The sequence below is a fragment of the Bos javanicus genome, chromosome 11 (assembly GCF_032452875.1).
Source record: "Bos javanicus breed banteng chromosome 11, ARS-OSU_banteng_1.0, whole genome shotgun sequence".
Classification (NCBI taxonomy): domain Eukaryota; kingdom Metazoa; phylum Chordata; class Mammalia; order Artiodactyla; family Bovidae; genus Bos; species Bos javanicus.
Window position 1 is genome coordinate 67,666,119 of NC_083878.1, and position 27,610 is coordinate 67,693,728.

The following is a 27,610-nucleotide window of genomic DNA, read 5'->3' on the forward strand; positions in this document are numbered from 1 at the left end:
GGGTATATCTTTCCTTTTCTCCTTTGCTTTTCACTTCTCTTCTCACAGCTATTTGTAAGGCCTCCTCAGACAGCCATTTTGCTTTTTGTATTTCTTTTTCTTGGGGATGGTCTTGATTCTTGTCTCCTGTACAATGTCAGGAACCTCAGTCCATAGTTGGTCAGGCACTCTGTCTATCAGATCTAGTCCCTTAAATCTATTTCTCACTTCCACTGTATAGTCATAAGGAATTTGATTTAGGTCATACCTGAATGGTCTAGTGGTTTTCCCCACCTTCTTTAAGTCTGAATTTGGCAATAAGGAGTTCATGATCTGAGCCACAGTCAGCTCCTGGTCTTGTTTTTGCTGACTGTATAGGGCTTCTCCATCTTTGCCTGCAAATAATATAATCTATCTGATTTCGGTGTTGACCATCTGGTGATGTCCATGTAAAAAGTCTTCCCTTGTGTTGTTGGAAGAGGGCGTTTGCTATGACCTGTGCATTCTCTTGTCAAAACTCTATTAGCCTTTGCCCTGCTTCATTCTGTACTCCAAGGCCAAATTTGCCTGCTACTCCAGGTATTTCTTGACTTCCTACTTTTGCATTCCAGTCCCCTATAATGAAAAGGACATCTTTTTTAGGTGTTAGTTCTAAAAGGTCTTGTAGGTCTTCATAAAACCATTCAACTTCAGCTTCTTCAGTGTTACTGGTCAAGGCATAGACTTGGATTACCATGATATTGAATGGTTTGCCTTGTAAACAAACAGAAATCATTCTATCATTTTTGAGATTGCATCCAAGTACTGAATTTTGGACTCTTTTGTTGACTATGATGGCTACTTCATTTCTTCTAAGGGATTCCTGCCTACAGTAGTAGATATGGTCATCTGAGTTAAATTCACCCATTCCAGTCCATCTTAGTTCGCTGATTCTTAGAATGTCGATATTCACTCTTGCCATCTCCTGTTTGACCACTTCCAATTTGCCTGGATTCATGGACCTAACATTCCAGGTTCCTATGCAATATTGCTCTTTACAGCATCAGACCTTGCTTCTTCACCAGTCCCATCCACAACTGAGTCTTGTTTTTGCTTTAACTCCATCCCTTCATTCTTTCTGGAGTTATTTCTCCACTGATCTCCAGTAGCATATTGGGCAGCAAGTTAATTAAAACATTGGTCTGTGTTCCTTGTTCCAAAGGAGGTTTCCAAAAGCAGAGTCTCAGGTGGACATAGAGGACCATCATGATGAACTGGTATTTCCTAGCTCTATGACTAATATACAGAATTGACTTCTTTTGTTTTTATTTCAAAAGCATCTTATTTCCTTAAGCATAGTCCTAGGGAAATATACCAAATTGCTATTGCAAAAATATGTATTAGAAAAATGAATCCCTAAAAATGGTAAAGAGACTATACCTTTATAGTTGCTAGAAAATATACTAGCAACTAATCACGTTGGTCTTACTCAGATAAAAGTTCATTTTAAACCTTAGAAAAATATGAAGATTTTCATTTCAAGTTAAGTTACGGAAAAATACTAATGAATACTCGAAGGAAAAAATAAAAGGATTAGTATCTTTTCATGAGTTAATATATTACTCAGATAATAAAAACCAACTCCTCTGGAAAAGAAAAGGGTTATATAAACCTAAGACTATTTTTTTTCTTAGCCACACCTACTGTAATTAAAACCAACTCAGGTTTATAATCCTACTGCCAATTCATCACCCAACCCTGGACAAGTGAATAAAAACCTTCCTTTGTCAATCTAGCAAAATGTTAGCTATTTTTTTAAAAAGGCATACAGAGGATAATGGGGCCAAAATTAATTTTTTTTAAATCTAGATGAATCTGGTTCTGATCTGAGACAATCAATTCCCTCATAGTTTCTTTTGCACTGAATAAAAAATGGATATTTACTTTCAAGGAACTGATATTTTTATATGCAATCTCAGCAACATCCAATCAAAAAAATTTTGTCAATCAACTTCTATTTTAGGCAAAATATTCCTAAATTTGGAATAATGTTTCTAAATATTTAACGAAAACTAGGTAAACATGTACAACACACAAGGCTGTTACAGAAGAACACAGAGACCTAGGTACGATTATAAATCTCTCAAGGAATTATCCATTACCAGAAAGCTGAAACAGACACACAGAAGCTTTGCACCAAAGAAGGGCTTAACTCCAACTGAAGAACTAATAAGAACTTCAAAGAGGAGATGGCATGTGTTGTACCACAGGGACAGGTTTAAGTACTGCCCAGAAAAGAGTGAGTCTCACAGGAACTGAGAGATGATGCCTTCTCCTTAAAAGCACAGAATTACCTGAAGCATTTTTTTTTCAAATTTTTAATTTCCATATTCTCTTTCCTTCCTTGATAATGGCTCTCCAGAAAGCCTTGCCTCTTGGTTGAGAATAACAGCAGTGAAGGTCACTATTACTGCTGAGAAAAATACTTATACTATATTCCTTAGATATCTTTGGGCAGGAAAAAAATGTCGACATCAGGCTATAAATAAAGCTCTAAAACTCTATCTGTAACTGTACTTTGTACAACAAAGTATGATTCTTTGAAGGGCTTCTTGCCTGCATGTTTAAGAACAAGAAGTATTTAAATGTGAAGTAGTGGAGGGGCTCCCCTCATGGTACAGTGGATGAGAATCCACCTGCCAATGCAGGGGATCCAGGTTCAGTCCCTGGTCCGGGAGGATCCCACATGCTGTGAAGCAACTAAATCTGTCCGCCACAACTACAGAGCCTGTGCTCTGGAGCCTATGAGCCCCAACTACTGCAGTCTGCATGCCCAAGAGCCCACGCTTTGCGACATGAGAAGCCACCGCAATGAGAAGCCTGTGCACCAAAATGAAGAGTAGCCCTTGCTCATTTCAACTAGAGAAACCCCACACACAGCAACAAAGACTCAGTGCAACCAAATATTAATCAATTAATTAAAAAAATATGAAGTAGTAGAGCTCTTCCACTAAAGACTGATAAATGTCATCTATAAAATTCCATGATGTTTCCCTTTCATAATTTTTCTACAGCCAGAACAGCAATATGCCCTCTGTTTCCCAAGTACAAAATGAAAGTGACTTATTTAATTTTAACAAACCGTGTTGTTAGAAAATAAACCATGTAATATTTGGAAAACTGCTGAGCACACAGCAGGGAATTATTAACATAAAGATAATTCTCACAGAAGGAGCCTGATAATAATGGTAACACAATGATATAGCAGTTGAAGAAAATGTCACGTCATGAATTTCTTTTCTTTCCAAAAACTTCATTTTAATATTAAATCTAAACTGTCATACAATATTGGCATACCTGTTCTACGCCTTCTACTTCTGGAATATAAAACTGCAGCATGTTCTGAATTCCATTTTTCAGAGTAATGATTGAACTGGGGCAGCTGGTACAAGAACCTTGGAGTTTCAGCTGTACGATGCCATCTTCAAAGCCTTTATAGATTACATCTCCTCCATCTTCCTGCACAGTTGGCCTGTAGACACAGAATATTTGTGATATATTTAAAATAATATGTTTTTATTGAAAAAATACAACACAGAGCTTAGATTTTATATTAATAAATTCACAAAGTTAGAGCCACTCTTATAAACAAGAATAACAACAGTTAGTAGCTAGTCTCATTTGTAACTTTCAGATAAAATGCCAATTCATTCATACAAGAACTTTATCTGCTTATTGCATTTTAATCTTATTTATCATTTAAGATTTCAAATTTCCTAATAATTATACTGATTACCTAAGATATACTCATTCACTTCTTTTAAGTAAATGGAGGGAGACTGACATGTGCTGGCTTTTTTTTTTTCCAGTTAAAACTTTTCATTGAAATATAAATAATTCAAAAAAATGCATAAATCATGTAAGATCAATTAAGTATATTTTAACAAACTGAACATATATATGTTCTAGACCAAGAAACAGAACACTGGAACCCCAAAGTCCCCCCTATTCTTCCTTTTTACCACTCCTCCCAACCAAAGGTAGCCATTATTCCAACTGCTATCACCACTGACAAATTCTGCCTGCTTTTTAACTTTATAGTTTATAAACATAAATTTCATTTAGAAAGCACAAAGTATTAACTTTTTTAATCTGGCTTCTTTTTCTCTTTGCAAGACTCATCTACATTGTGGCATATAGTAATAGTTCATTCAATCTCACTGCTGCAGAGTATTCCATTAAGTGAATATGCCAGAATTTATCTATTCTTTTTTTAATATCTAGTTTTTACTTATTTATCTCTTTGGCTGCTCTGGATCTTAGCTGTAGCATGTAGGATCTAGTTCCCTGACTGGGGATTGAACCTGGGCCCCCTGCATTGGGAGTATGAAGCTTAGCCACTGGACCACCAGAGAAGGACTCATTCTATTGCTGATGGACATCTGGGTTAATACCAGCTTTTGGCTTTTACAAATGGCACAGCTATGGAGATTTTTTCAAATATCCTATGGCATACTGCTGCTTCTGCTAAGTCACTTCAGTTGTGTCCGACTCTGTGCGACCTCAGAGACGGCAGCCCACCAGGCTCCCCCATCCCTGGGATTCTCCAGGCAAGAACACTGGAGTGGGTTGCCATCTCCTTCTCCAGTGCATGAAAGTGAAAAGTGAAAGTGAAGTCACTCAGTCATGCCCCACTCCTAGCAACCCCATGGACTGCAGCCTACCAGGTTCCTCCATCCATGGGATATTCCAGACAAGAGTATTGGAGTGGGTTGCCATTGCCTTCTCCATATGGCATACTAATAAACTACAACTAAGAATGTACCCAAGAGTGAAACTGCTCACCAAGAATAGGCTTATGTCCAGATTTAGTAGCTACTGCCAAACAGTTTCCCAAAGTTATTTAAACTTATATTCCCACCAGCAGTACACGAGAGTTCCTGTTGCCCCACAAACTTGCCAACAATTGGTGTTGTCAGTTTTAATAATTTTAATCATTCCAGTGGATATGCAGTGATATTTCATTACAGTTTTAATCTGAATATCTATAATGAGGTTGAGTACTTTTTCATGTTTACTGTCATTTGGTTATTGTTTTTCATGAATTGTTACTCCAGTGCTTTTGTGAAGAGACTGCTCCAGTCTCTATTTGATTGTCTTTTTCTTAACATTATGTAAGAGATTTTAAATATATTCTGACATACATATTATCAATGTCTTCTAATCTGTGCTTTGCTTCTTCATGGTAAGTGATATCTTTTGACGAAGAAGTCTTATTTTTATTATAGTCTACTTTATATGTCTTTCTCTTAAGTTTTCTTATGTCTTGCAAAAAAAAAATTTTGCCTATCCAAAGGTCATGCAAAAACTCTATTTTAAATTTCCTTTGCGATTTCTTTGTTGACCATTGGTGTTTTTGAAGAGCACTGTTTAGTTTCCAAATATATATAGATTATGTAGATACCTTTTGGTAATTGACATCTAGCTTAATCTAACTATAGAAAATAATATTTTCAATGATTTCAATCCAGAAAATTTGTTCAAGCTTGCTTTATGATTTAGAATATAGTCCCGTTTAGTAAATCTTCCATGTACACTTGAAAAAAAATAAGCACTTTGTTATTGTTGGGTGTAATGTTTCATGTGTGACAATTTAGTCAGGTTTGTTAATCACATGTATAAAACGTTCGTATTTTTACTCATCATTGTATGTGTTTGCTCTACTTGTTCTAAGAGAGATGTGTTGGTCTTCCACTGTTAATTGTGGATTATCTATTTCTCATTTTAGTTCTGTCAAATATTCTTCACCTATTCTGAAGCTCTTATTAGATGCATATGTTTAAAATTAGTGTATATTCCTCACAGAAATTACCGTTTTATTATTATGAAAGATTTCTCTTTATTGCTAGTAATGTCTTTAGCTATAAAGTATATTTTGTCTGATATCTGTACAACTATACCAGCTTTCTCTTATCCATTCTTTGCATGCTATATATTTCTCCATCTTTCTACTCAACCTTTCTTTGTCCTTATAGTTAAGTTATAGTTAAGGTACTGTCCTTATAGGCAGTATATAGCTTTTTTCAACAGGCAATCTGACAATTTTATTTCTTGTTAATTAACCTATATACAAACTCCAATACTTTGGCCACCTCATGCGAAGAGGTGACTCATTGGAAAAGACTCTGATGCTGGGAGGGATTGAGGGAAGGAGGAGAAGGGGACAACAGAGGATGAGATGGCTGGATGGCATCACCAACTCGATGGACAGGGGTTTCGGTGAACTCCGGGAGTTGGTGATGGACAGGGAGGCCTGCCGTGCTGCAATTCATGGGGTCACAAAGAGTCGGACACGACTGAGCGACTGAACTGAACTGAACTGAATACAGATTAGTGCAGACTTCCCAGGTGGCTCAGTGGTAAAAAATTCGCCTGCCAACGCAGAAGATGTGAGTTTGATCCTGGGTTGGGATGATCCACTGGAGAAGGAAATGGCAACCCAATTCAGTATTCTTTGCCAGGAAAATCCCATGGACAGAGGAGCCTGGCAGGCTACAGTCCATGGGGTCTCAAAGAGTTGGACCCAACTGAGCACACACAGCTCAGCAAAATACATTATACTGCTATTAATTCCCAGATATGCCAAGAATGAAGAACACTTACTCTTATACTTAGCACGTTATATTTTTGTCCCATATTTAAATTCTACATATATTAAAAAGTCTACAGGATATTGTGAGACTTTTTTTGGTCACATATTCTATGTCTATCATTTTTTTTTTGGCTGTATTTTCCATTCTCTTTTCTGTGCTTTAGCTGGATATTTCCTACTGCCCTATTAAAATATTCCAGTACATTAATCTTCTCTCCAACAGAATCCAGTGTGACATTCAACTAACCTAATGAGTTCTTAAGTTTAGCTATTGTATATTTTAGTTTCAGAATTACTTTTTCTTATAGATTCCAGTCTTCTGATGAAATTCATCTGACTTTCTGTTTTCTCTAACGTTTTATTCACAATCATTTTAAAGATCATGTCTGATAACTCTCACATCTAGGTTATCAATGGATTTGTTTTATTTTCTGTTGGTTCAGTTTCCAAATTCTATGCCTAGTAATTTGGGGGGCAAGAAATGATGGACAACGAATATGAAGAACTAAAGTGACTTGGGATTATATTATACTAGAAAGGGTTCATCCTATCTTGTGGCACCAGCTTAACCCTCTGTGGAATTAAGTTCATTCAATACTGGCCTATAGTTTCACAAGGCTTGGTCTACCTCTGGCTTCTCTCTTTCAACGGTATAGTCCTCTAGAGAACCCAACTAAGAGCCTGGATGTTCTTTGAGGCCCCACCCTCCTTGACAGATACTAAACTCCAAGTTTTATCACTCCCAGCACCATAAAACTGCCAAAACTCTGCTCAGGTTTTCAACTGTCTTTTGTTTCACTTAGTCTCTTTCCTTTCACAGCTAAAAACAACTAAGTGCCTTGTGGGGAGAAGCTCTGAGTGCTGAGGCTTACATTTTTCTTTCCTCTGGGGTCTTGCTCCTTAAAGTCAAAGCTTCATTCTTCCAAATCTCAACAAATTTGCTGAAAGTTAACACAGTTTCTCTGTTTCTCAATGGCTGCTCTTTGCCCACCTTCTCATACTCTAACCTCACACCAAGAATGAGTAAATACCCCAAGAGAAGCTTCAGTGTGCTTCCCCTCTCTACAGAATCTTATTTGCTTTGGCAGCTATATCATACTGTCCAACAACAAACTTTTTGTGTATTTTACCTAGATTTTTTTGGAACTCTCAGCAGGACCATTGGTTTACTATAAGCAAAAGTGGGGCAGCAGCCTGAAAAGAGGTACTCCTCTCCTCACAGTTCTCCCAAACACTGTTAAGTCATTTTCTTCTTTCTAAGAAATTTGGTATTATAATAATATCAAATCCAAACAGTGACCATGAAAGATAAATTACATAAATTACTGACTATATTTAGACAGAGTGTTATACATTTTGGAGGGACCTTTCCTGGTGGCTCAGATGGTAAAGAAACTGCAGACTTTAGAATTCAATTTCTGTGGTTACCTATTTTGTTTACATTAACTTATACTTGTTTTGGAACTCTACTACAACCTCAGAGACAACCAAAAATTTATTGCTACACTGTAGTGTATCTGATCTCAGGTAGAAAGACGAACACATACCGTATTCTAGTATCTAACAATTCCTTAATCATTGCCACAACTTCATCATCATCTTCAGATCCTAGAAACAATTACAAATAAAACATATCAACAAAAGAAATTTTATATCCATGCAAGTACAAATATTAAAATAAAGTGACTTTAACTTAATGTCTCATTAAAAAAAGCATAGAACATGCAACTTGGTATAGTGAAATAAGTGATAGGGGGAAAATGGAAGGATCATTCATTTGATTCTCTGAAGAAAAACTAAGGCGCACTGATCAACATGGTGATAACTGTGAATATACGAAAATAACATGATCTACTAATGATGTTAGGGTTTTAATTTTTTGGTCAATATATTTGTAAACTTTTATCCTTCTCAAGGATTGAAAAGGAGCAAAGAAAAGACATTGCCTGGATCCTGATGAAAACTTTGAGACAAAAAGGCACTTTTTAAGTCTTTTTTAACTACTTTTTAAGTTAAATTTTTAACCCCTCAATTTAGTGGTTTTCATGATGACAATCATACTAAGTACAGATATAAGCCTTATGGAAATTCTAAAATGTTCTACAAATCTGAACAAAAACCTCATTTTTTTCATTTTTTTCTTTTCTAGAAAATTTATTTAATTTTTTATTTTTAGCTACACTGGGTCTTCATTGCTGCACACGGGCTTTCTCTGGCTGCAGGGAGCAGGCGCTACTATCCAGTTGTGCTGCATGAGTTTCTCACTGCGGTGGCTTCTCTGTTTTGGAGCACAGCCTTTAGCGTGCATGGGCTCAGCAGCTGTGGTGCAGGGGCTTAGCTGATCCGAGACATGTGGAATCTTCCCAGTCCGGTGATCAAATCTACATCCCCTGCATTGGCAGGCTGATTCTTAACCACTGGACCACCAGCAAAGTCCATTTTTGTTTTCCTTTTTACTTTGTAAGGTTATATATAGATCTTCACATATGTCTATCTTTATGGGTTTTACATTTATTTGGAAAAAAATCTCTTTTATCATTGGGAAAACTAAAAATACAGCTAATTCAAATTACATTGCGACAGACACTAGGATTCTGGCAACAATATAAATACCAACATATTAATATTAAATTATATCAACTTTGATTTTTTTAAATAAACAGAATACAATTAAGTTAAAATTCTCTTACATCAGCAAACCTAAGTTCCTTTTGCCATCATCACTTCTATAGGCAACTGCTATCATTAGTTTAGTATATACCCTCCTTCTAGTACATGTTTACATTTACATGTCTATATTTACATTCACTGTTATGTATCTTGCTTTTTTCTATTTGCTGCTGCTGCTGCTAAGTCACTTCAGTCGTGTCCGACTCTGTGCGACCCCACAGACGGCAGCTCACCAGGCTCCCCTGTCCCTGGGATTCTCCAGGCAAGAACACTGGAGTGGGTTGCCATTTCCTTCTCAAATGCATGAAAGTGAAAAGTGAAAGTGAAGTCGCTCAGTCGTGCCTGACTCTTCTCGACCCCATGGACTGCAGCCCACCAGGCTCCTCTGTCCACGGGATTTTCCAGGCAAGAGTACTGGAGTGGGGTGCCATTGCCTTCTCCTTTTTCTATTTAATATAGACCTAAAAGGTTTTTCTGTATCAGCATATAAAGATGTGGCTCAATTTTCAAAATAAATGCATAGTGATTTTTATATGAATTTGTCTTCTTTTGGCTAGTTTTTAAATCATTTGTTTCCAGTTTGCTGCTATTTCTAACAATCCTGCTACTGATGTGTTTGTGTAAAGTATTCATCAGTGCACTTTTGCAAATATATCTATGAGGTAAATTTCTAGTGTTGGGTCGACAGCCTTGTGTATTTTTACATTTTGGCAGAGGTAGTCAAAGGCTCTCAAAATGATATATCAGTTTTACATATATACCTATCAAGAATATATGTAACTATTTCATGTATTATTTAAAATCTGCATAAATGGTATATTTGTTAAGAATCTGTAAATAAACACTTCAGTCTCCTTTTACCACTTAATATTTTTTATATCTTTTCACATCAGATCACATCAGAGCAGATCAGTCGCTCAGTAGTGTCCAACTCTTTGCGACCCCATGAATCGCAGCACGCCAGGCCTCCCTGTCCATCACCAACTCCAGGAGTTCACCCAAACTCATGTCCATCAAGTCGGTGATGCCATCCAGCCATCTCATCCTCTGTCATCCCCTTCTCCTCCTGCCCCCAATCCCTCCCAGCATCAGAGTCTTTTCCAATGAGTCAGCTCTTCGCATGAGGTGGCCAAAGTACTGGAGTTTCAGCTTTAGCATCATTCCTTCCAAAGAAATCCCAGGGCTGATCTCCTTCAGAATGGACTGGTTGGATCTCCTTGCAGTCCAAGGGACTCTCAAGAGTCTTCTCCAACACCACAGTTCAAAAGCATCAATTCTTCGGTGCTCAGCCTTCTTCACAGTCCAACTCTCACATCCATACATGACCACAGGAAAAACCATAGCCTTGACTAGACGAATCTTTGTTGGCAAAGTAATGTCTCTGCTTTTGAATATGCTATCTAGGTTGGTCATAACTTTCCTTCCAAGGAGTAAGCGTCTTTTAATTTCATGGCTGCAATCACCATCTGCAGTGATTTTGGAGCCGAAAAAAATAAAGTCTGACACTGTTTCCACTGTTTCCCCATCTATTTCCCATGAAGTGATGGGACCGGATGCCATGATCTTCATTTTCTGAATGTTGAGCTTTAAGCCAACTTTTTCACTCTCCACTTTCACTTTCATCAAGAGGCTTTTGAGCTCCTCTTCACTTTCTGCCATAAGGGTGGTGTCATCTGCATATCTGAGGTTATTGATATTTCTCCCGGCAATCTTGATTCCAGTACGTGTTTCTTCCAGTCCAGCGTTTCTCATGATGTACTCTTCATATAAGTTAAATAAACAGGGTGACAATATACAGCCTTGACGAACTCCTTTTCCTATTTGGAACCAGTCTGTTGTTCCATGTCCAGTTCTAACTGTTGCTTCCTGACCTGCATACAAATTTCTCAAGAGGCAGATCAGGTGGTCTGATATTCCCATCTCTTTCAGAATTTTCCACAGTTTATTGTGATCCACACAGTCAAAGGCTTTGGCATAGTCAATAAAGCAGAAATAGATGTTTTTCTGGAACTCTCTTGTTTTTTCTATGATCCAGCGGATGTTGGCAATTTGATCTCTTGTTCCTCTGCCTTTTCTAAAACCAGCTTGAACATCAGGAAGTTCACGGTTCACATATTGCTGAAGCCTGACTTGGAGAATTTTGAGCATTACTTTACTAGCGTGTGAGATGAGTGCAATTGTGCAGTCGTTTGAGCATTCTTTGGCATTGCCTTTCTTTGGGATTGGAATGAAAACTGACCTTTTCCAGTCCTGTGGCCAAGCTGAGTTTTCCAAATTTGCTGGCATATTGAGTGCAGCACTTTCACAGCATCATCTTTCAGGATTTGGAATAGCTCAACTGGAATTCCATCACCTCCACTAGCTTTGTTTGTAGTGATGCTTTCTAAGGCCCACTTGACTTCACATTCCAGGATGTCTGGCTCTAGGTCAGTGATCACACCATCGTGATTATCTGGGTCGTGAAGATCTTTTTTGTACAGTTCTTCTGTGTATTCTTGCCATCTCTTCTTAATATCTTCTGCTTCTGTTAGGTCCATACCATTTCTGTCCTTTATTGAGCTCATCTTTGCATGAAATGTTCCTTTGGTATCTCTGATTTTCTTGAAGACTAGATCCCTAGTCTTTCCCATTCTGTTGTTTTCCTCTATTTCTTTGCATTGATTGCTGAAGAAGGCTTTCTTATCTCTTCTTGCTATTCTTTGGAACTCTGCATTCAGATGTTTATATCTTTCCTTTTCTCCTTTGCTTTTCGCTTCTCTTCTTTTCACAGCTATTTGTAAGGCCTCCCCAGACAGCCATTTTGCTTTTTTGCATTTCTTTTCACATTGGTATCTCCTAATCAAGTTCACTCCTTTTAACTGCTAATATATTTTTAAAATATTTCAATGAACATATTGAAATATGCTTCCACATGTTGTCTTGTGTACATTTATCAGACTCATTTAGAGTATATATCTAGAAGTTAAACTGTACCATTTAAAGGTGATTATACAAATGTTTGTGTGTGTGTGTGTAGACATATGTGCACACGTGCATGCTTAGTCACTCAGTCGTGTTCGACTCTTTGCAGCACCATGGACTGCAACCCCCCAGGCTCCTCTGTCCATGGGATTCTCCAGGCAAGAAAACTGGGGTCGTTATTATCTTTAATAGTGTGTTTAGAAATTATTCTAAAGTAATTAAGGCAGAAAGTTAAACTTCTGTTAAATCTGAGAGAAGGGCAAGCTGGTGAGCATTATATTATTTTGAAAACAATAAAATATTATATTATACTATACTATAATATTATAAATATTATAACAAATAATAGTAGTTTGAAATTTTTATAGTTGAAAGTTTTAGTTTTTTATAATATATTCCATGTAAACACACATTTTATAAAATGATGGGTAAAACTAGTATACATGAGGTTTTATCCCCTCTGGAATTGGTTCCAGTGCTCAATAAAGTATAATGACAAAAATCTGTTTCCCATGCTTTCAGAAATCAAGACAAATGTGAAGAAACCAGAACAATTTTTTAAAAAAGCTAAATATTAATTCCCAACATATTACCTGCTTCTCCTGAAGGTGTTTCTTCAGTAACTAAAGGTAAGCCAGATGCAAAGAAATCCATAATTGTGGCATAGATATCTGGTTTCAATAAATTCCAGTCTAATTCTTCATTCTCCTGTAAATATTTGAAGGAAAACATTACATTTTCATCCAAGAGCAAAGACAAAATACAAAACAATAATGTGAATCTTTTAGGACTCTTTCCCTATTTATATTCTATAACATGCAATAGCATTCATTTCTAGAAAATACGTCAGTTACTATTGAGGAGCTAGCTTATAATGACTTTTAGAAGATACAATCTTAGAACATATCCCATTCAATCATTCATCAAACCTGTATTAAGTGTGGTGTGTGTACATGCTCCGTAGAGGGGATATCAAAATGACTAAATGATACTTTTTCATAAAGTAAAAAGAGTTGGATTCTATTTTTAGAGTGGATAATAAACAGACTTCCCATTCTTTTAATAAAATAGGATATAACTGCTTCATGAACTATACAGGATATCCTATGACTATTTAAAAAATTCAACCTATGTATATTACTTAAGAGCATCAAAGACATAACTGTTGAACCCAAACTATAACATGTCTCATCTATGGCTACTATGCTAGAGCACTTGTGGACTGTCAACAAGATTGGTATCCTTAAGAAACAATCCATAGCCTTCCCTGATGTGCAGTGGATAGAAATCTGCCTGACAGTGCAGGCAACATTGGTTCGACCCTGGTCCAGGAAGATTCCATATGCCTTGCAGCAACTAAACCCATGGGCCACAAACTACTGAGCCTGTGCTCTAGAGTCCACGAGCCGTAACTACTGAACTCATGTACTGCAACTACTGAAGCCCACAAACCACAAGAAGAGTGGCCGCCGCTCGCCGCGACTAGCGAAAGCCCACACAACCAACGAAGACCCAGTAAAGTAAGAAATAAAAATAAGTAAATCAGTAAGTGTAATCCTTCCAAACTGCTTAAGAGGAGTTCATTGAATACTTTTGATTTTGATGCAAAACTGGACAAGAGATTAAGTTCAGCACATATATATCAATTATAGATTTAAAAGAATATGCAGTTTAAATTTAAGTAATTCATTTCTCATTAATCTAGTACACTTAAAAATGAAAGTCTTTTGTACCAAATATGATCTCAGATATTGGATGGGTATAGCATATTTAGTTTGATTTTTTGACATTAAGAGATTATCCAAGTGTTACAGAAGTACACAGCCCACTGCTCTCATCTGTGAAGCTCTAAAGTCTCATTGAGGGATGGCAGGCTGACACAAAAATGTGCCAGGCGCCATTTTATAAATGCTCACTGTGAAAGAAGACAAATATTCAAGCATTCTGTTGGTCATATATATATATATTTGATATATATATTAACATATATATATTTGATAATTTATTTACTTCTTTTTGTAGTCTATCAGTGTAAGCTAAGAATTAGTAAAAACAATACTTGGAAGCCTAAATTTTAGTCCTGCCAAGGTTGAGTCTTGGACACTGCATTTAACTCTCTGAAGCTTATGTTTTTCTTTCTTGAAAAACAAGAGATCTAGAAGTTAATTTCAACTTGTGAATTCTATTAAATAATTATCTTGAGAAATATGAGAAGTAAACTTGAGATTTTTAATAACAGCATGTGTAAAACACATTAAGAATGGATATTCTGGACAGCAGCATTGGACTCAGAAAAAAGCAGAAGTACATCACATCTTGTTTTATATAATACTCTGCTTACCTTTGTGACAGTGATGAAATCTGGTCCAAAAAAGACACTTTTTACCCCCTCAATCCTAAATAACTGCCTGTGAAAAAATAAAAACTGAGAGATAATAACTCAGTTGCATCTGATACTTTTGCAGCCCCATGGACTGCAGCCCGCCAGGTTCCTCTGTCCATGGGATTTCTCAGGCAAGAATACTGGAGTGGCTTGTCATTTTCTTCTTCAGGGGATCTTCCCAACCCAAGAATTTAACCCATTCTCCCGCATTGCAGGTAGATTCTTTACCTCTGAGCCACTGGGGAAGCCCTGGGGAATGACAAAACAGATTGGGAATAACTATACAGTACATCAGATCTTCCCCAGTGTCTCAGCAGTAAAGAATCCACTTGCAATGCAAGAGACGCAGGAGACGTGGGAAAATCCCCTGGAGGACAAAATGGCACTCCAGTGGCACTCCAATATTCTTGCCTGTGAAATCCCAAGGACAGTCTGGCCTAGGGTTATAGTCCAAAGGGCGGCAAAGAGTGGACAGGACTGAGTAACCGAGCACACACAAACTTTGTATCAACAGTATTACTTGGCAGTAAAGAGAAATGAACTACAGATCCCTACAAGAACAAGGATGACTCTCAAAATCATCATACTAAATCAAAGAAGCCAAACACAAAAGACTACATGGTTCCATTTATATGAAACTCTAGAAAAGGCAAAACGGGAGTAGACGGTTAGGTAGCATCACTGATTCAATGGATGTGAACATGGGCAAACTCCAGGAGATAACTGAGGCACGGGGAGGGCTGGTGTGCTGCAACCATGAGGTTGCAAAGAGTTGGACAGAAGTCAGCAATTTAACAATAGGGTAAGAAGATCAACAGTTACCAGTGTGAGAGATGTATTAACTATCCTTTCTGTGGTAATCATTTCACAATGTGTATGTGTATCAAATCTTCACACTGTATACCTTAAACTTATACAATGTTTTATAACAATTACATCTCACAGAAGCTAGAAAAAACATTGTTATTGGATTAATTGATCATTTTTTATTTGGTTTTATCTTTTTTTAATTGGATAAGTGTTTTACAAAGTTGTAGTTTCTGATATAAAACAGTATGAATCAGCTGTAAGTATACATATATCCCCTCCCTCCTAGAAAAAACATTTTTTAATAAAATTTTAAAAATTAAGTCATTGCCATAAAAAAAAGTTACCAGGGAGGTAAAGCAAGAGGAGACTGAAAACAAAGGGAAATGAGGGATCTTTTGCTGTGATAAAAATGTTTTATATTTGTATTTTTTTGGTGGATACACAATTGTATATACTTAGCAAAACCCAATAAATTGTACACTGGAAATTCCGTGATTTTTATTGTACGTAAATTATATTTCAGTAAAGCTAATTTTTAAGAGAAAGAGGGGCAGATTATAATTTGAAAAACCCTTCAAAGGATTTTGAAATACGGCCTCCCTCCCAGTCACTGATACATGTACCACATCTAGCAGACACTAGAGCAGTATCCTTTTCCCCCAACTTTAGGAATAAAAGCTGACATACTCCAAGGAAGGTCACAGTTTTCCTTTTCTTTGTCTACCTTTGCAAGAATGTTATCAAAATTACTGCTTTGAAATTGCTTAGGAATTTTTCTGAAACAATGTCAGCTAAGTCCTTTACACAACCACTTAATGTTAAATCTGCAAGTCGTCACAAAGTTTTTGGTTGCAGCTTGCTTGCTTGCTTGCTAAGTCACTTCAGTCGTGTCCGACTCTTGTGTGACCCCATAGACGGCAGCCCACCAGGCTCCTCCGTCCCTGGGATTCTCCAGGCAAGAACACTGGAGTGGGTTGCCATTTCCTTCTCCAATGCAGGAAAGTGAAAAGTGAAAGGGAAGTCGCTCAGTCGTGTCCGACTCCTCACGACCCCATGGACTGCAGCCCACCAGGTTCCTCCGTCCATGGGATTTTCCAGGCAAGAGTACTGGGGTGGGGTGCCATCGCCTTCTCTGGGTTGCAGCTTATGATGCAATAAATCAAAACACAGACCTCTAAGTAGGACCCTTGATTAGCACTATTAGCAAAACTTCTTTTTCCTCCAAATGAAAGCACATTGCAAAAGAAGACACCTGATCTATGTCAGGGGATGCAATGGTAAAGAATCAGTTTGCCAATACAGGAGACGCAAGAGGTGGGGCTTCAGTCCCTGGGTTGGGAAGACCCCCTAGAGTAGGAAATGGCAACTCGCTCCAGTATTCTTCCCTAGAGAATCCCATGGACAGATGACTTTGGCAGGCTGTACAGTCCATGGGGCTGCAAAAAGTCAGGCACGACTGAGCAACTGAGCACACACATGGGCCATATCATGGAGACTGCTTGTAGCAAAGAGTTCAGAAGTTCTGTCCCTAAGAGAAAGAAAAAGCTGAAAAAGGAGTTTCAAGCATTATTATAAATGCTTTGTCATTTAGGTTATTTTCCTCGGGACAATTTCAACTCATCAATGTAAACAAAATATGATACCTAGAAATGAACATACTCTCCCAAAGGTAGTCTAACTTGTTCTGAATACAAAAACTATTACCTCTCTTATGCTGGACACTAGGACTCTGTTTGACTGACTTTTTAAAGCATATTTCTAACATAATTGAGAGGTCAGATTCTTCTATCCCATAACTGTGCTAGGCATTTAAAAAATTTAAGCACACAGCTTAATACTTACTCTTGCTAGATTTTATCTTATTTGCTTCAACCTATCATACAAGCCTAATGAAACTTTTTAAAATGTCTCTGAATTTTGTCATCCAACAGATAAGCAAATCCTATCATCTGAAAAACTGATAATTATATCTTATTAATGTTGCTGGTTTTTAAAATGTCTTGAATAAACACGCCAACTACAGAGATTCAGAGCCCTTTCACATGTCCTTAGAGGTAGGTCTACCCTCTGCTTGTATTTCCTCATCTTCTCTGCAAGGCTAGGAAAAAACAAGTCAAATGCCTCCCTGAAGTCAGACATATTCCTGTTTACTCATTCACTCAACTAATATTTGAATACCGAGTAACAGACACCGTTCTAAGCATTAGGGACACGGTGACCAGTAGGACAGACTGGTTTCCGTCCTCATGTTTACAGCAAAAATATTCTCTGCTAAACAAAATAAGATTGACTGAAGATAACAAATTCTGTAAACACAAGAAATGGGTGAATTCTAAAAGATTAATTTGAAAAAGGTTTTGGCCAATTGAACATCTGACAATGATCTCCAACCAATTTATAACTGAATCAATTTGGGCTTTTTTATTTTTACATTTTTAAAAATACTAAATATGTGAGCTTATATCTGATGTACACATTTCAAACTATTGGGCTTTCCTAATAGCTCAGCTGATAAAGAATCACCTGGAATGCATGAGACCCTGGTTTGATTCCTGGGATGGGAAGATTCCCTGAAGAAGGGAACGGCTACCCACTCCAGTATTCTGGCCTGGAGAATTCTCTGTTATCAGTTTGATATACATTCTTCCATACCTTTTTTGTCAGTGCATTTTTGTGTTTTGTTTTCATACACATAATAACATACTGTATTCACTGTTTTGCAACTTGCTTTCTTCACTAATAAGTATGTCTTAGATGTCACTCTATTAACAGTAAATATGGTTCCTCCTCATCCTTTTCAATATCTGTGGGCTATGGATGGACAAAGTTTATCTAACTATCCATACTGATGAATATTTAGATTGTTTCCAACTTACTACCATTATCAACAAGGCTACAATGAACACCACTGCACACAACTTATGTATATACGTGTTAATTCTTTCAGGCAGTGTTTTTCAGACCTACCAGTAAGTTGTAAAATCAATTATGTAGTAACCAGGATTTTATTCAATAAAATAAAACAGAACATCATAATATAAAAAGAAAGGAAATATAACCAAGTTTCATACCTTATAAAGGCAAAAACTGCCCCATCAAACACTTGTTTCATATATATATATACACACACACACACACATGCATGTGATTCATATATATATACACATACGTATACACAGATATAGGTATATCTTTGTATGTATACGTGTATATGTGTATAGTGCATCATCATATAAAATATTTCTTACTGTGGCTTGTATTAAAAAGCACAAAAAACAAATGTGCTAAGATATCTTCCAAGAAGTGGCATGTTTAGGTCAAAGGAAATTTGCACATTGATTAACTAGAAACTTTAAAAACCATTCTTGAGATAAGCATATTTCTGGCTCCCCTAAATGAGACACATAAAATGGCTGTGTGTATACAGAAACAGTTATCTAAATTTTCTCAATATCCTTGGCAATCAGTATCAGACTTAGGTTACCAAAAATTTCAATTGATGTGACTGACTTTAACATTTTTATTTTAAATGATTTCTCTAGCTATCAGTTTAGAAGGGGTTTTATAATTTTATCCTTGTGGCTTATCATCTGACATACATTTAATATGTCTTTATCTAGTGAATTTAAAAATTGTCACCACTGAATGTAAATTGGTACAGCCAGTACGGAAAACAGCAAGGCAGTTCCTTAAAGAACTAAAAATAGAGCTGCCATATGATTCAACAATCCCACTGCTGGATATATATCCAGAAAAAATGAAAACTCTAATTCCAAAAGATACATGCATCCCAGGATTCATAGTAGCACTATTTACAATAGTCAAGACACGGAAACAACCCAAGTGGCCATCAACAGATAACTGGCTTAAGAAGATGTGGTATAATGAAATATTACTCAATGATAAAAAGGAACGAAATAATGCAATTTACAGCAATATGGATGGACCTAGAGAATATTATACATAGTGAAGGAAGTCAGAGGAAGACAAATACTGTATGATATCACTTAAATGTGGAATCTCAAAAATAATACAAATGAATCTATACAAAACAGAAGCAGATTCAAAGACAGAAAATAAACTTATGGTTATCAAAGGGGAAAGGAAGGGAGCAACAAATTAGAAGGATGGGATTAATGATAAAGACTGCTGCTGCTGCTGCTAAGTCACTTCAGTCGTGTAGCCCACCAGGCTCCCCCGTCCCTGGGATTCTCCAGGCAAGAACACTGGAGTGGGTTGCCATTTCCTTCTCCAATGCGTGAAAGTGAAAAGTGAAAGTGAAGTTGCTCAGTTGTGTCCGACTCTTAGCGACCCCATGGACTGCAGCCCACCAGGCTCCTCCATCCATGGGATTTTCCAGGCAGGAGTATGATAAAGACTACTACACGTAAAATAGGTAAGCAACAAGTATATACTATGTAGCACAGGGAATTACATTCAGTATCTTTTCATAACCTGTAATAGAATATAATCTGAAAAGAAAAATTAAAAAATCACTTTGCTATCCACCTGAAACTAACACAATATTGTAAATCAACTATACTTCAATAAAAATGAATAAAAACTGTCACAACTCGTTTATTAAAAATTCATGCCACACCTAATAATTATCATCATTTATAATTCTGAGAGGACTGTTTTAGAAACTACTCCATTTTGAAGCATCTAGAAGTTCAGCTATCCTTGAGAAAAAAATGAGCACATTTTTATGTTTTTTAAAAAACAGCGTTTTAAGATTTAGGATGGATATCTGCCATATTACCATTTTGATAGATTTTTTAAAAGTAAAAATATAAATTCTATTTAGTCATGCTACAGATCTCTTAAGTACATCAATTTTCAAGAGAAGAGTTTCTTAATATCAAATCTTGTTTTTCTTTATTGTTTACCTGAAAAGAAAACAATCTTTATACTGAAGAGATGCAACACACATAAAAGTGCAATAGCTAAGGCTACCTTAACTCCTGAAGTCAGTTATTTATGTTTCTCAGTAAAAGCAAATAAAAATAATACTACACCTAGCCAGAGGGGAGCGAAATGCTGTAGCTGGTGTGGGAAAATCCATGGTCCTTGTCTCGAGAACTGGTTTTCCTGGAATAAACTTTAAACTGTTGGGATTTGGGGTATCTTGTGTTTGAATAAACATGTATCTCACTAAAAGAGAAAAAAGAAAAAGGAATGTTATTCTAGAAAAAAAAACTAGTTAACAAGCTTATGGACTATGAAGTGCTCATTTTCAGAGAACCAAAAGATATAAGAAAAATTAGAAAACAAAAAAATAAAGCTTTCTTGCCCAAGCTTACAAAAGAAGACTTGTTAAAGATAAAAAGCAAATTTATAAAAATATCTAGGATAATTACATTGAATTTTATATTAATATTATTTATATAGTTTTGTTACTCCACAAACTCTAGCAAAATCGTATACCTAAGTAGGAAGGCAGTCTTCGATGTATTCTCTTTGGTAATTCAATACCAAACTGGCTATAATTACAAATCATCATCACTTGCCAAAGTGCTAACATTAAAAAAAAAAAATTATCATAATATTTATTTTATGCTTACTCATTACATGTCAGATACAGGGTTGAGTGCTTTAAATATATTTAAGCCTTTAACAATCCTATGAAGAAGGTATTATTGTTCCTACTTTACAAAAGAAGAAACTGAGACTTAGAAATTACTTGTTAAGTTACTAAAAGTTAAATAACTTGTCCAAAGGTATAGTGACATTATAAATCATCATATAAGTGAGACTCCACGGGAATTACTTTTCAGGATATTTTAAAATTATCTTCAGAAATTCTTCTGTTTCTTCTCAGGCCATGATTAGATTGAGAATAACAGAATCCTGAATTTCCTACCTTGCTATTATGATAACAGCTTGCAGGACAAAAAGATAATACTGAGGTCTTAATAGTTTACAACTATTAAACAGGTTCTGGTTATTTATGATAAAAATAAACTTAGTTTAAAAAAAAAAAAAACCACCCAATTCTCACCTTAGAGCAGTACATGGAAATAGGTTAATTTATTGAGTAATTATCATGTGTTGCATATGGTGCTAAGCACTTTATGTGAATTATATCATTTAATCCTTACATCCTGCCAAGGAAGCACTGTTTTTATCCTAATTTATAAATGACTAAACTAAACCTCAAAGTCTCCCAGCTAGTTAAGTGACAGAGCCTGGACTCAAGCCTGGCCAGTTCTGCAGCACGTGTTTAACCACTGTGCATAGTGCCACTTCATACTTACTAGTGCCAAGCATAAAAGAAAAAGATATTTAAGCTCAGTCTTTCTACCCTATCATGATCCTCACATCACCTGTCTTAAGAAAGAGTAAAATATCACAAAGTAACAGTTTTATTTTAAATTAGAAAATGATAAAATTTGGCAAAACATATGGTTGGTATAAAAATACTTAACTATTACAAAAGAACATTCTAATTTGACAAATGAGATTCTTTCTGCACCTCTCCAGACAATTCCAGCTAACTGATGATGAGTCATTTTCTTGGTAAAGAAGAGCAAAACTCCCATACATTTTGATTAAGTCACTGTCTTGTAAAGATATTGGTTGGTGACTTGGTGCCAGGCAAATCCTATTAAGGAGAAAAATTTAAAATGATAACCTCCAACATTGAAGTACCAGGTTGGCCTGAAAGTTCCTTTAGTTTTCAAATAAAAAAATTTAAAGCTGTAACAGTTTTTGCCTGGTCATCAAAGAAACATGTGGTCTTGTGTTATCCTGATGGAAGATTATGCATTTTCTGTTGACTAATTCCAGACACTTTTCCTTGACTGCAGCTTTCAGTTGGTCTAATTAGGAGAAGTACTTAGAATTGTTTGGTTTTCCAGAAGGAGCTCATAATAGACGACTCCCTTCCAATCCCACCTTTGGATAATGACCGACCTTTGGTGTGTTGGTGGTGGTTTATTTAGCTTACCCCACAATCTCTTCTGCTCCACATTATTGAACGGTACCCACTTTTCATCGCCTGTCCAATTTGTTTTAAAAATGGAACATTTGCATTATGTTTAAGTAGAGAATTGCTCGCCAAAATACAGTCAAGAAGGGTTTTTTTGCTTAACTTATGTAGAACCCAAATATAAATGGTTTGGGTTATATAACCAACCTGGTGCAAATGATTTTCAATTCTTGATTTGGATATATTGAGTGTGTCGGCTATCTCCAACATGGTATAAAACTGACTGTTCTCAATTAATGTCTCTATTTGATTGCTACCAACTTCAACTGGTCTATCTGATCATGGAGCATCATCCAGTGAGAAATCTCCAGTGTGAAACTTTGCAAACCACTTGGACATATGTGGTCAATCATACTACCTTCTCCATACACAACATAAATCTTTTTTTTGCATTTCAGCTGCACTTTAACCTTTCTTGAAATAATAAAGTATAATATGCTGAAAATGTTCCTTTTTATCCTCCATCTTCAATATTACGGTAACTATAAAAAGTTCTTCAAATTAGATAAGCTTTTTAAAAAATGCATGCTGATATGGCAGCTGTAGAATACAATCTAACAAAATTGTTTTGAATGAAGTTAAAAACAACTAAGCACTATTAAAGCCATCTTATGGTAAAAAAAAAAACCAAACATTTTGGCCAACCTAATACCTGATTTAAAATATTTATACTTCCAAGCAATAAATTCCTCTGACAAGGGAACAATTTTTCAGACGGAACATTATAGAAAAAGCTGCCACGACTTTCTGTAAATACACAGAAAATAAGGTTCTTTTAACCCTGTTTCTGACCAATCAGGTAACAGATAAAAAAGTAGACATAATCTCCCCCCAAAATACAGATTAATGGTTCCTGACGTCAATATCAAAGACTAAAATAAGCAGGTTTCCAACTTGAAAGCCTAGATGACTACATAATTCAGTTCCATAAAATTTAAGTCTAATTAAAGTAGCTTAAGGTGAATTACTATTTATGCCCAAATTGCTCTGTGATTCAAGCAAAGAGTCAAGGAAGGCAATCCTATTTTTGCCCCAGGATACAGGGGAGGTAAGGTCTCTACCCTGATCCAACTCATGCCATAAGACACAGTCGGCCACCCTCCAGAGAATGGCCATAAGCAGTTCAAGACAGCAATGGAAATGGAGATGGGCCAAGAGCTGAATCCAAACTCTTACAGCTCCATAAGCAAATCCAAACTCTTACAGCTCCATAAGGTAGGCATTCACAGACAGACAGACAACACACCCTTGCCCCAAGGTTCCCTAACCACATGACTGTGGTCACATTGCAAAAATGTTCAAATCCTATCTTCATACCCATTTGTAACTTCTTTTTATATCTCCATTTCAGAAATTACTTATTGAGCAACTCTTATGTTCCAGAACATGTGTTACACAACATGCTAAGATTTCACAGATTTACTGGACACTGTATTCAGGATTCTTGAAATTTAATGCCAAATGATATGTGTAAGCAAATAATTAAAGTGTGATTTATGATAGAAAAAATGTTATATTCTTTTCATAAGCATCTGAATAGAAAATTTACAAATTCTCATTGTTTATGACCTACAAAATTTCGTTCCGGCGGTTTGCTCTAAAAGAGATGAAATTTTACCTGTGTTACATAAGGTTGCAGGGAGTGGGAAAAGCGGTCTTTGGACAAACTGATGCAGAAGCTGTTTCTTAATTGTATATGGATTCGTCACATGACAGAATCTATATTTAAAAACAAAAATGACATTTTAGGAGATAAGCTCAAGTTTCTACTTCTCATATATAAAAAAAACCACAATGAAAATAATAACCAAGATGAATTTTCATTTTCCATCAACATTATTTCCACTCCCTTAGGCAAGCAATATCTGCAAACAATTTAAAACAAGAGCTCAAGGGGAAATGTACAACCTTGAAAACTGAGTGTACACAGAATATTGTAATATTTGGTGTAAAAGTTACAGAGTATTAGCTATGCATGAAGGAGGCAAAGCTACAAACTTTATCCTTTTTCAGATACAAAAACAACTAGGTAATAGAGTCACGTGGTTCAAAATTCAAAGGGAATAAAAGTAAATACAGTGAAAAGTCTCCCTCCTTTTCGGTCTCTACCACTATGTTTCCCTGGAAAGAGATCAGTTCAATTCAGTTCAGTCGCTCAGTCATGTCCGACTCTTTGTGACCCCATGAATCGCAGCACGCCAGGCCTCCCTGTCCATCACCAACTCCAGGAGTTCACCCAAACTCATGTCCATCAAGTCGGTGATGCCATCCAGCCATCTCATCCTCTGTCATCCCCTTCTCCTCCTGCCCCCAATCCCTCCCAGCATCAGAGTCTTTTCCAATGAGTCAGCTCTTCGCATGAGGTGGCCAAAGTACTGGAGTTTCAGCTTTGGCACCATTCCTTCCAAAGAAATCCCAGGGCTGATCTCCTTCAGAATGGACTGGTTGGATCTCCTTGCAGTACAAGGGACTCTCAAAAGTCTCCTCCAACACCACAGTTGAAAAGCATCAATTCTTTGGCACTCAGCTTTCTTCACAGTCCAACTCTCACATCCATACATGACCACTGGAAAAACCATAGCCTTGACTAGATGGACCTTTGTTGGCAAAGTAATGTCTCTGCCTTTCAATAACCTCTGCTATTTGTTTTGAAAGGCATTTCAAATGCCTCCGAAAGTCTAACAGAAAGTATACTATTCTCCACCAAACTGCTAAAGAAGTCCACAGCCTATGTGCTTTTTGATTGGAAACATATTGACCCTGTTTTGTATTTCACCCTGAATATAATCAGAATGGAGTAACCAGAGTTACAAAATTTCCCAGGTGTTGACTGGCTATTCTTTTCATGGATTTGACAACTTAAAAACAAAAGGAGAAGGGAAAAACAAATAGTACTGGAAAAGGAAACAAAAAGAGACATTAGTTGTGAAAATTTTAGAAATCTGATGTAATTACTTTAAAATCCAGTTTACTTTAAATATTAATACACCCATCCATTCCAATTTTTATTTCACTGAGGAATTTTAAGCATATTTATGATCATTTTTTGTTTTTTACATTTCTGATTCTGAGAGGCTGTCTTCATTTCTGTCCCTAGCCACTAGCCTGATGACTTACCCCGGTTCCTCATTTCTAAGATGAAGTAATATTTACAGCTACCTCATAAAGATTAAGGCAAAGATGGATCCAAATAATCGATGTAAAGTGATTAAAACAGTGCTAGGCCATGCAGTACAATTGTTTATTAAATGGAATTCAGGTTTGGGGTGAAGATATTTTTATATATAGCACACTCCCTAAATCTTGGATACCTTGGACTATGGAAGGGCATCGAGGATGGAAAAGGCAGAAAGGACAAATAATCTGAGAAGAAATGAGTCTAGAGTAATAAAACAGTAAAGGTGAGTTAAATTATTTCAGGAATAAGAGAGGGAGACAAGAGGTGACTAACAAAAAATCCTCCTGCAAAGCTAATTTTTTAGGAAATGCATTTCAACTTTAAAAGCATCATTAGCACTAAAATCCCTAACACTGAGGAGGTCAACCTTTGTTAGGCTCTTTGCTCCTTTTGTTCCATTCGAGAAATCAGGGTACAACAGCTACTTAAGCCCTAGGTGCCTTTCGCCTAATCAATGTTGACAGATGTCAAAGACAGTGCAATAGAAAGAGGAAAGACAAGGAAACCAAGAGGGTTTAGCCGGTAGGAGTGGGCGGGGGAAATCTAGGGTTCTGGATGCACATGAGTTCCATCACTTCATTGCTGTGTGACCTCAGGTCACGTTCCGTTTCCGGGTTTCACTGAGAAAATGATGACATTTTGTCTGACATTCTGATTTTGTGTTTAAAAGGAGGAGGAAATGCACATGGTAGAGGAGCTGGAGGAGCCACGATTTAAAAAGAGCTCCTCAGTGGGGTCCCTACAGTCGGTCTCTGAGAGTCTCCCCACCGCAGGGATTCAGGCACCGGGTCTCGGAGCTTGGAACCAGGAATGGCACGGTCCGCCAGAACCTGGGTCGCAGAGCTGCGTCACCGAGAGCTGCCCACCTCTAGATTCAAGTCTAACTCGGCGATGGGAGTGAACCTAAAAGCAAGGTCAGGGGCACTTCTCCCCACTCGGTTTAAGAGGGGGCGAACGGGACGACCACCGCTCAGATGGCTAAGCCCAGCGGCACCCCTATGCAGTTCCGGGATCATCACCTACCGCCTCCGCAGCCCCGCGGCAGCGGCAGCAACTCCCCAGCCCAGGCGGGCCGCCGCCGCCATCTTAGTCCGAGTGCGCAGGCGTAGGACAGGACGCTCGCCCACCCCCGCCTCCCCCTGCCTTCGAAGCGGTGCCGAAGCCCCGCGCAGGCGTGAGCGCAGGCGCAGGTCAGTTGAGATCAGGCAAGGCACCGGGAATAGCGCACCCTACTGGCCACTCGCGGCGCTGCTGCGGACTGGCCCGGCGGGCTTGAGTCTGGCTATTTGAAACCAGTTCAGTCAGTTCAGCCGCTCAGTCGTGACTGTTTGCGACCCTATGGACTGCAGCACGCCAGGCTTTCCTGTCCATCACCAACTCCCGGAGCTTGCTCAAACTCATGTCCATGGAGTCAGTGATGCCATCCGACCATCTCATCCTCTGTCGACCAGGTCTCCTGCCTTCAATCTTTGCCAGCATCGGGGTCCTTTCCAGTGAGTCAGTTCTTCGCATCAGGTAGCCAAAGTACTGGAGTTTCAACTTCAGCATCAGTTCTTCCAATGAATATTAAGGACTGATTTCCTTTAGGTTGACTGATTTGATCTCCTTGAGGTCCAAGGGACTCTCAAGAGTCTTCTCCAACACCAGTTCAAAAGCATAAGTTCTTCCACGCTCAACTTTCTTTATGGTCCAACTCACATCCATACACGACTACTGGAAAATCCATAGCTTCGACTAGACGGACCTCTGTGGGCAAAGTAATGTCTCTGCTTTTTAATATGCTGTCTAGGTTATCATGAGAAACGCTGGGCTGGATGAAGCACAAGCTGGAATCAAGATTGCTGGGAGAAATATCAATAATCTCAGATATGCACATGACACCATCCTTATGGCAGAAAGTGAAGAACTAAAGAGCCTCTTGATGAAAGTGAAAGAAGAGAGTGAAAAAGTTGGCTTAAAATTCAACACTCAGAAAACTAAGATTATGGCATCTGGTCCCATCACTTC

At 37.4% G+C, this 27,610-nt stretch overlaps 1 protein-coding gene across 3 annotated transcripts in view; it reads right to left on the bottom strand.

Annotated features, from left to right (window-relative positions):
- NFU1 (NFU1 iron-sulfur cluster scaffold) overlaps nucleotides 1-26,792 on the bottom strand; it is a 28,988-nt gene extending 2,196 nt beyond the window's left edge. Inside the window, exons 1-7 of one of the 3 annotated variants that reach the window (XM_061432865.1) lie at nucleotides 26,627-26,774; nucleotides 24,044-24,144; nucleotides 20,453-20,588; nucleotides 14,583-14,649; nucleotides 12,835-12,949; nucleotides 8,158-8,218; nucleotides 3,316-3,490 (exon numbers count right to left, since the gene is read on the bottom strand). In XM_061432865.1, the coding sequence (XP_061288849.1) occupies nucleotides 3,316-3,490; nucleotides 8,158-8,218; nucleotides 12,835-12,949; nucleotides 14,583-14,649; nucleotides 20,453-20,588; nucleotides 24,044-24,144; nucleotides 26,627-26,688 (717 nt within the window). In that variant the 5' untranslated portion in view covers nucleotides 26,689-26,774. Of the gene's footprint in view, nucleotides 1-3,315; nucleotides 3,491-8,157; nucleotides 8,219-12,834; nucleotides 12,950-14,582; nucleotides 14,650-20,452; nucleotides 20,589-24,043; nucleotides 24,145-26,626 lie in introns of those variants that run through there. The other 2 variants (XM_061432867.1, XM_061432866.1) reach the window with 2 other exon arrangements.
- Between the last annotated feature and the right edge of the window lie 818 nt (nucleotides 26,793-27,610).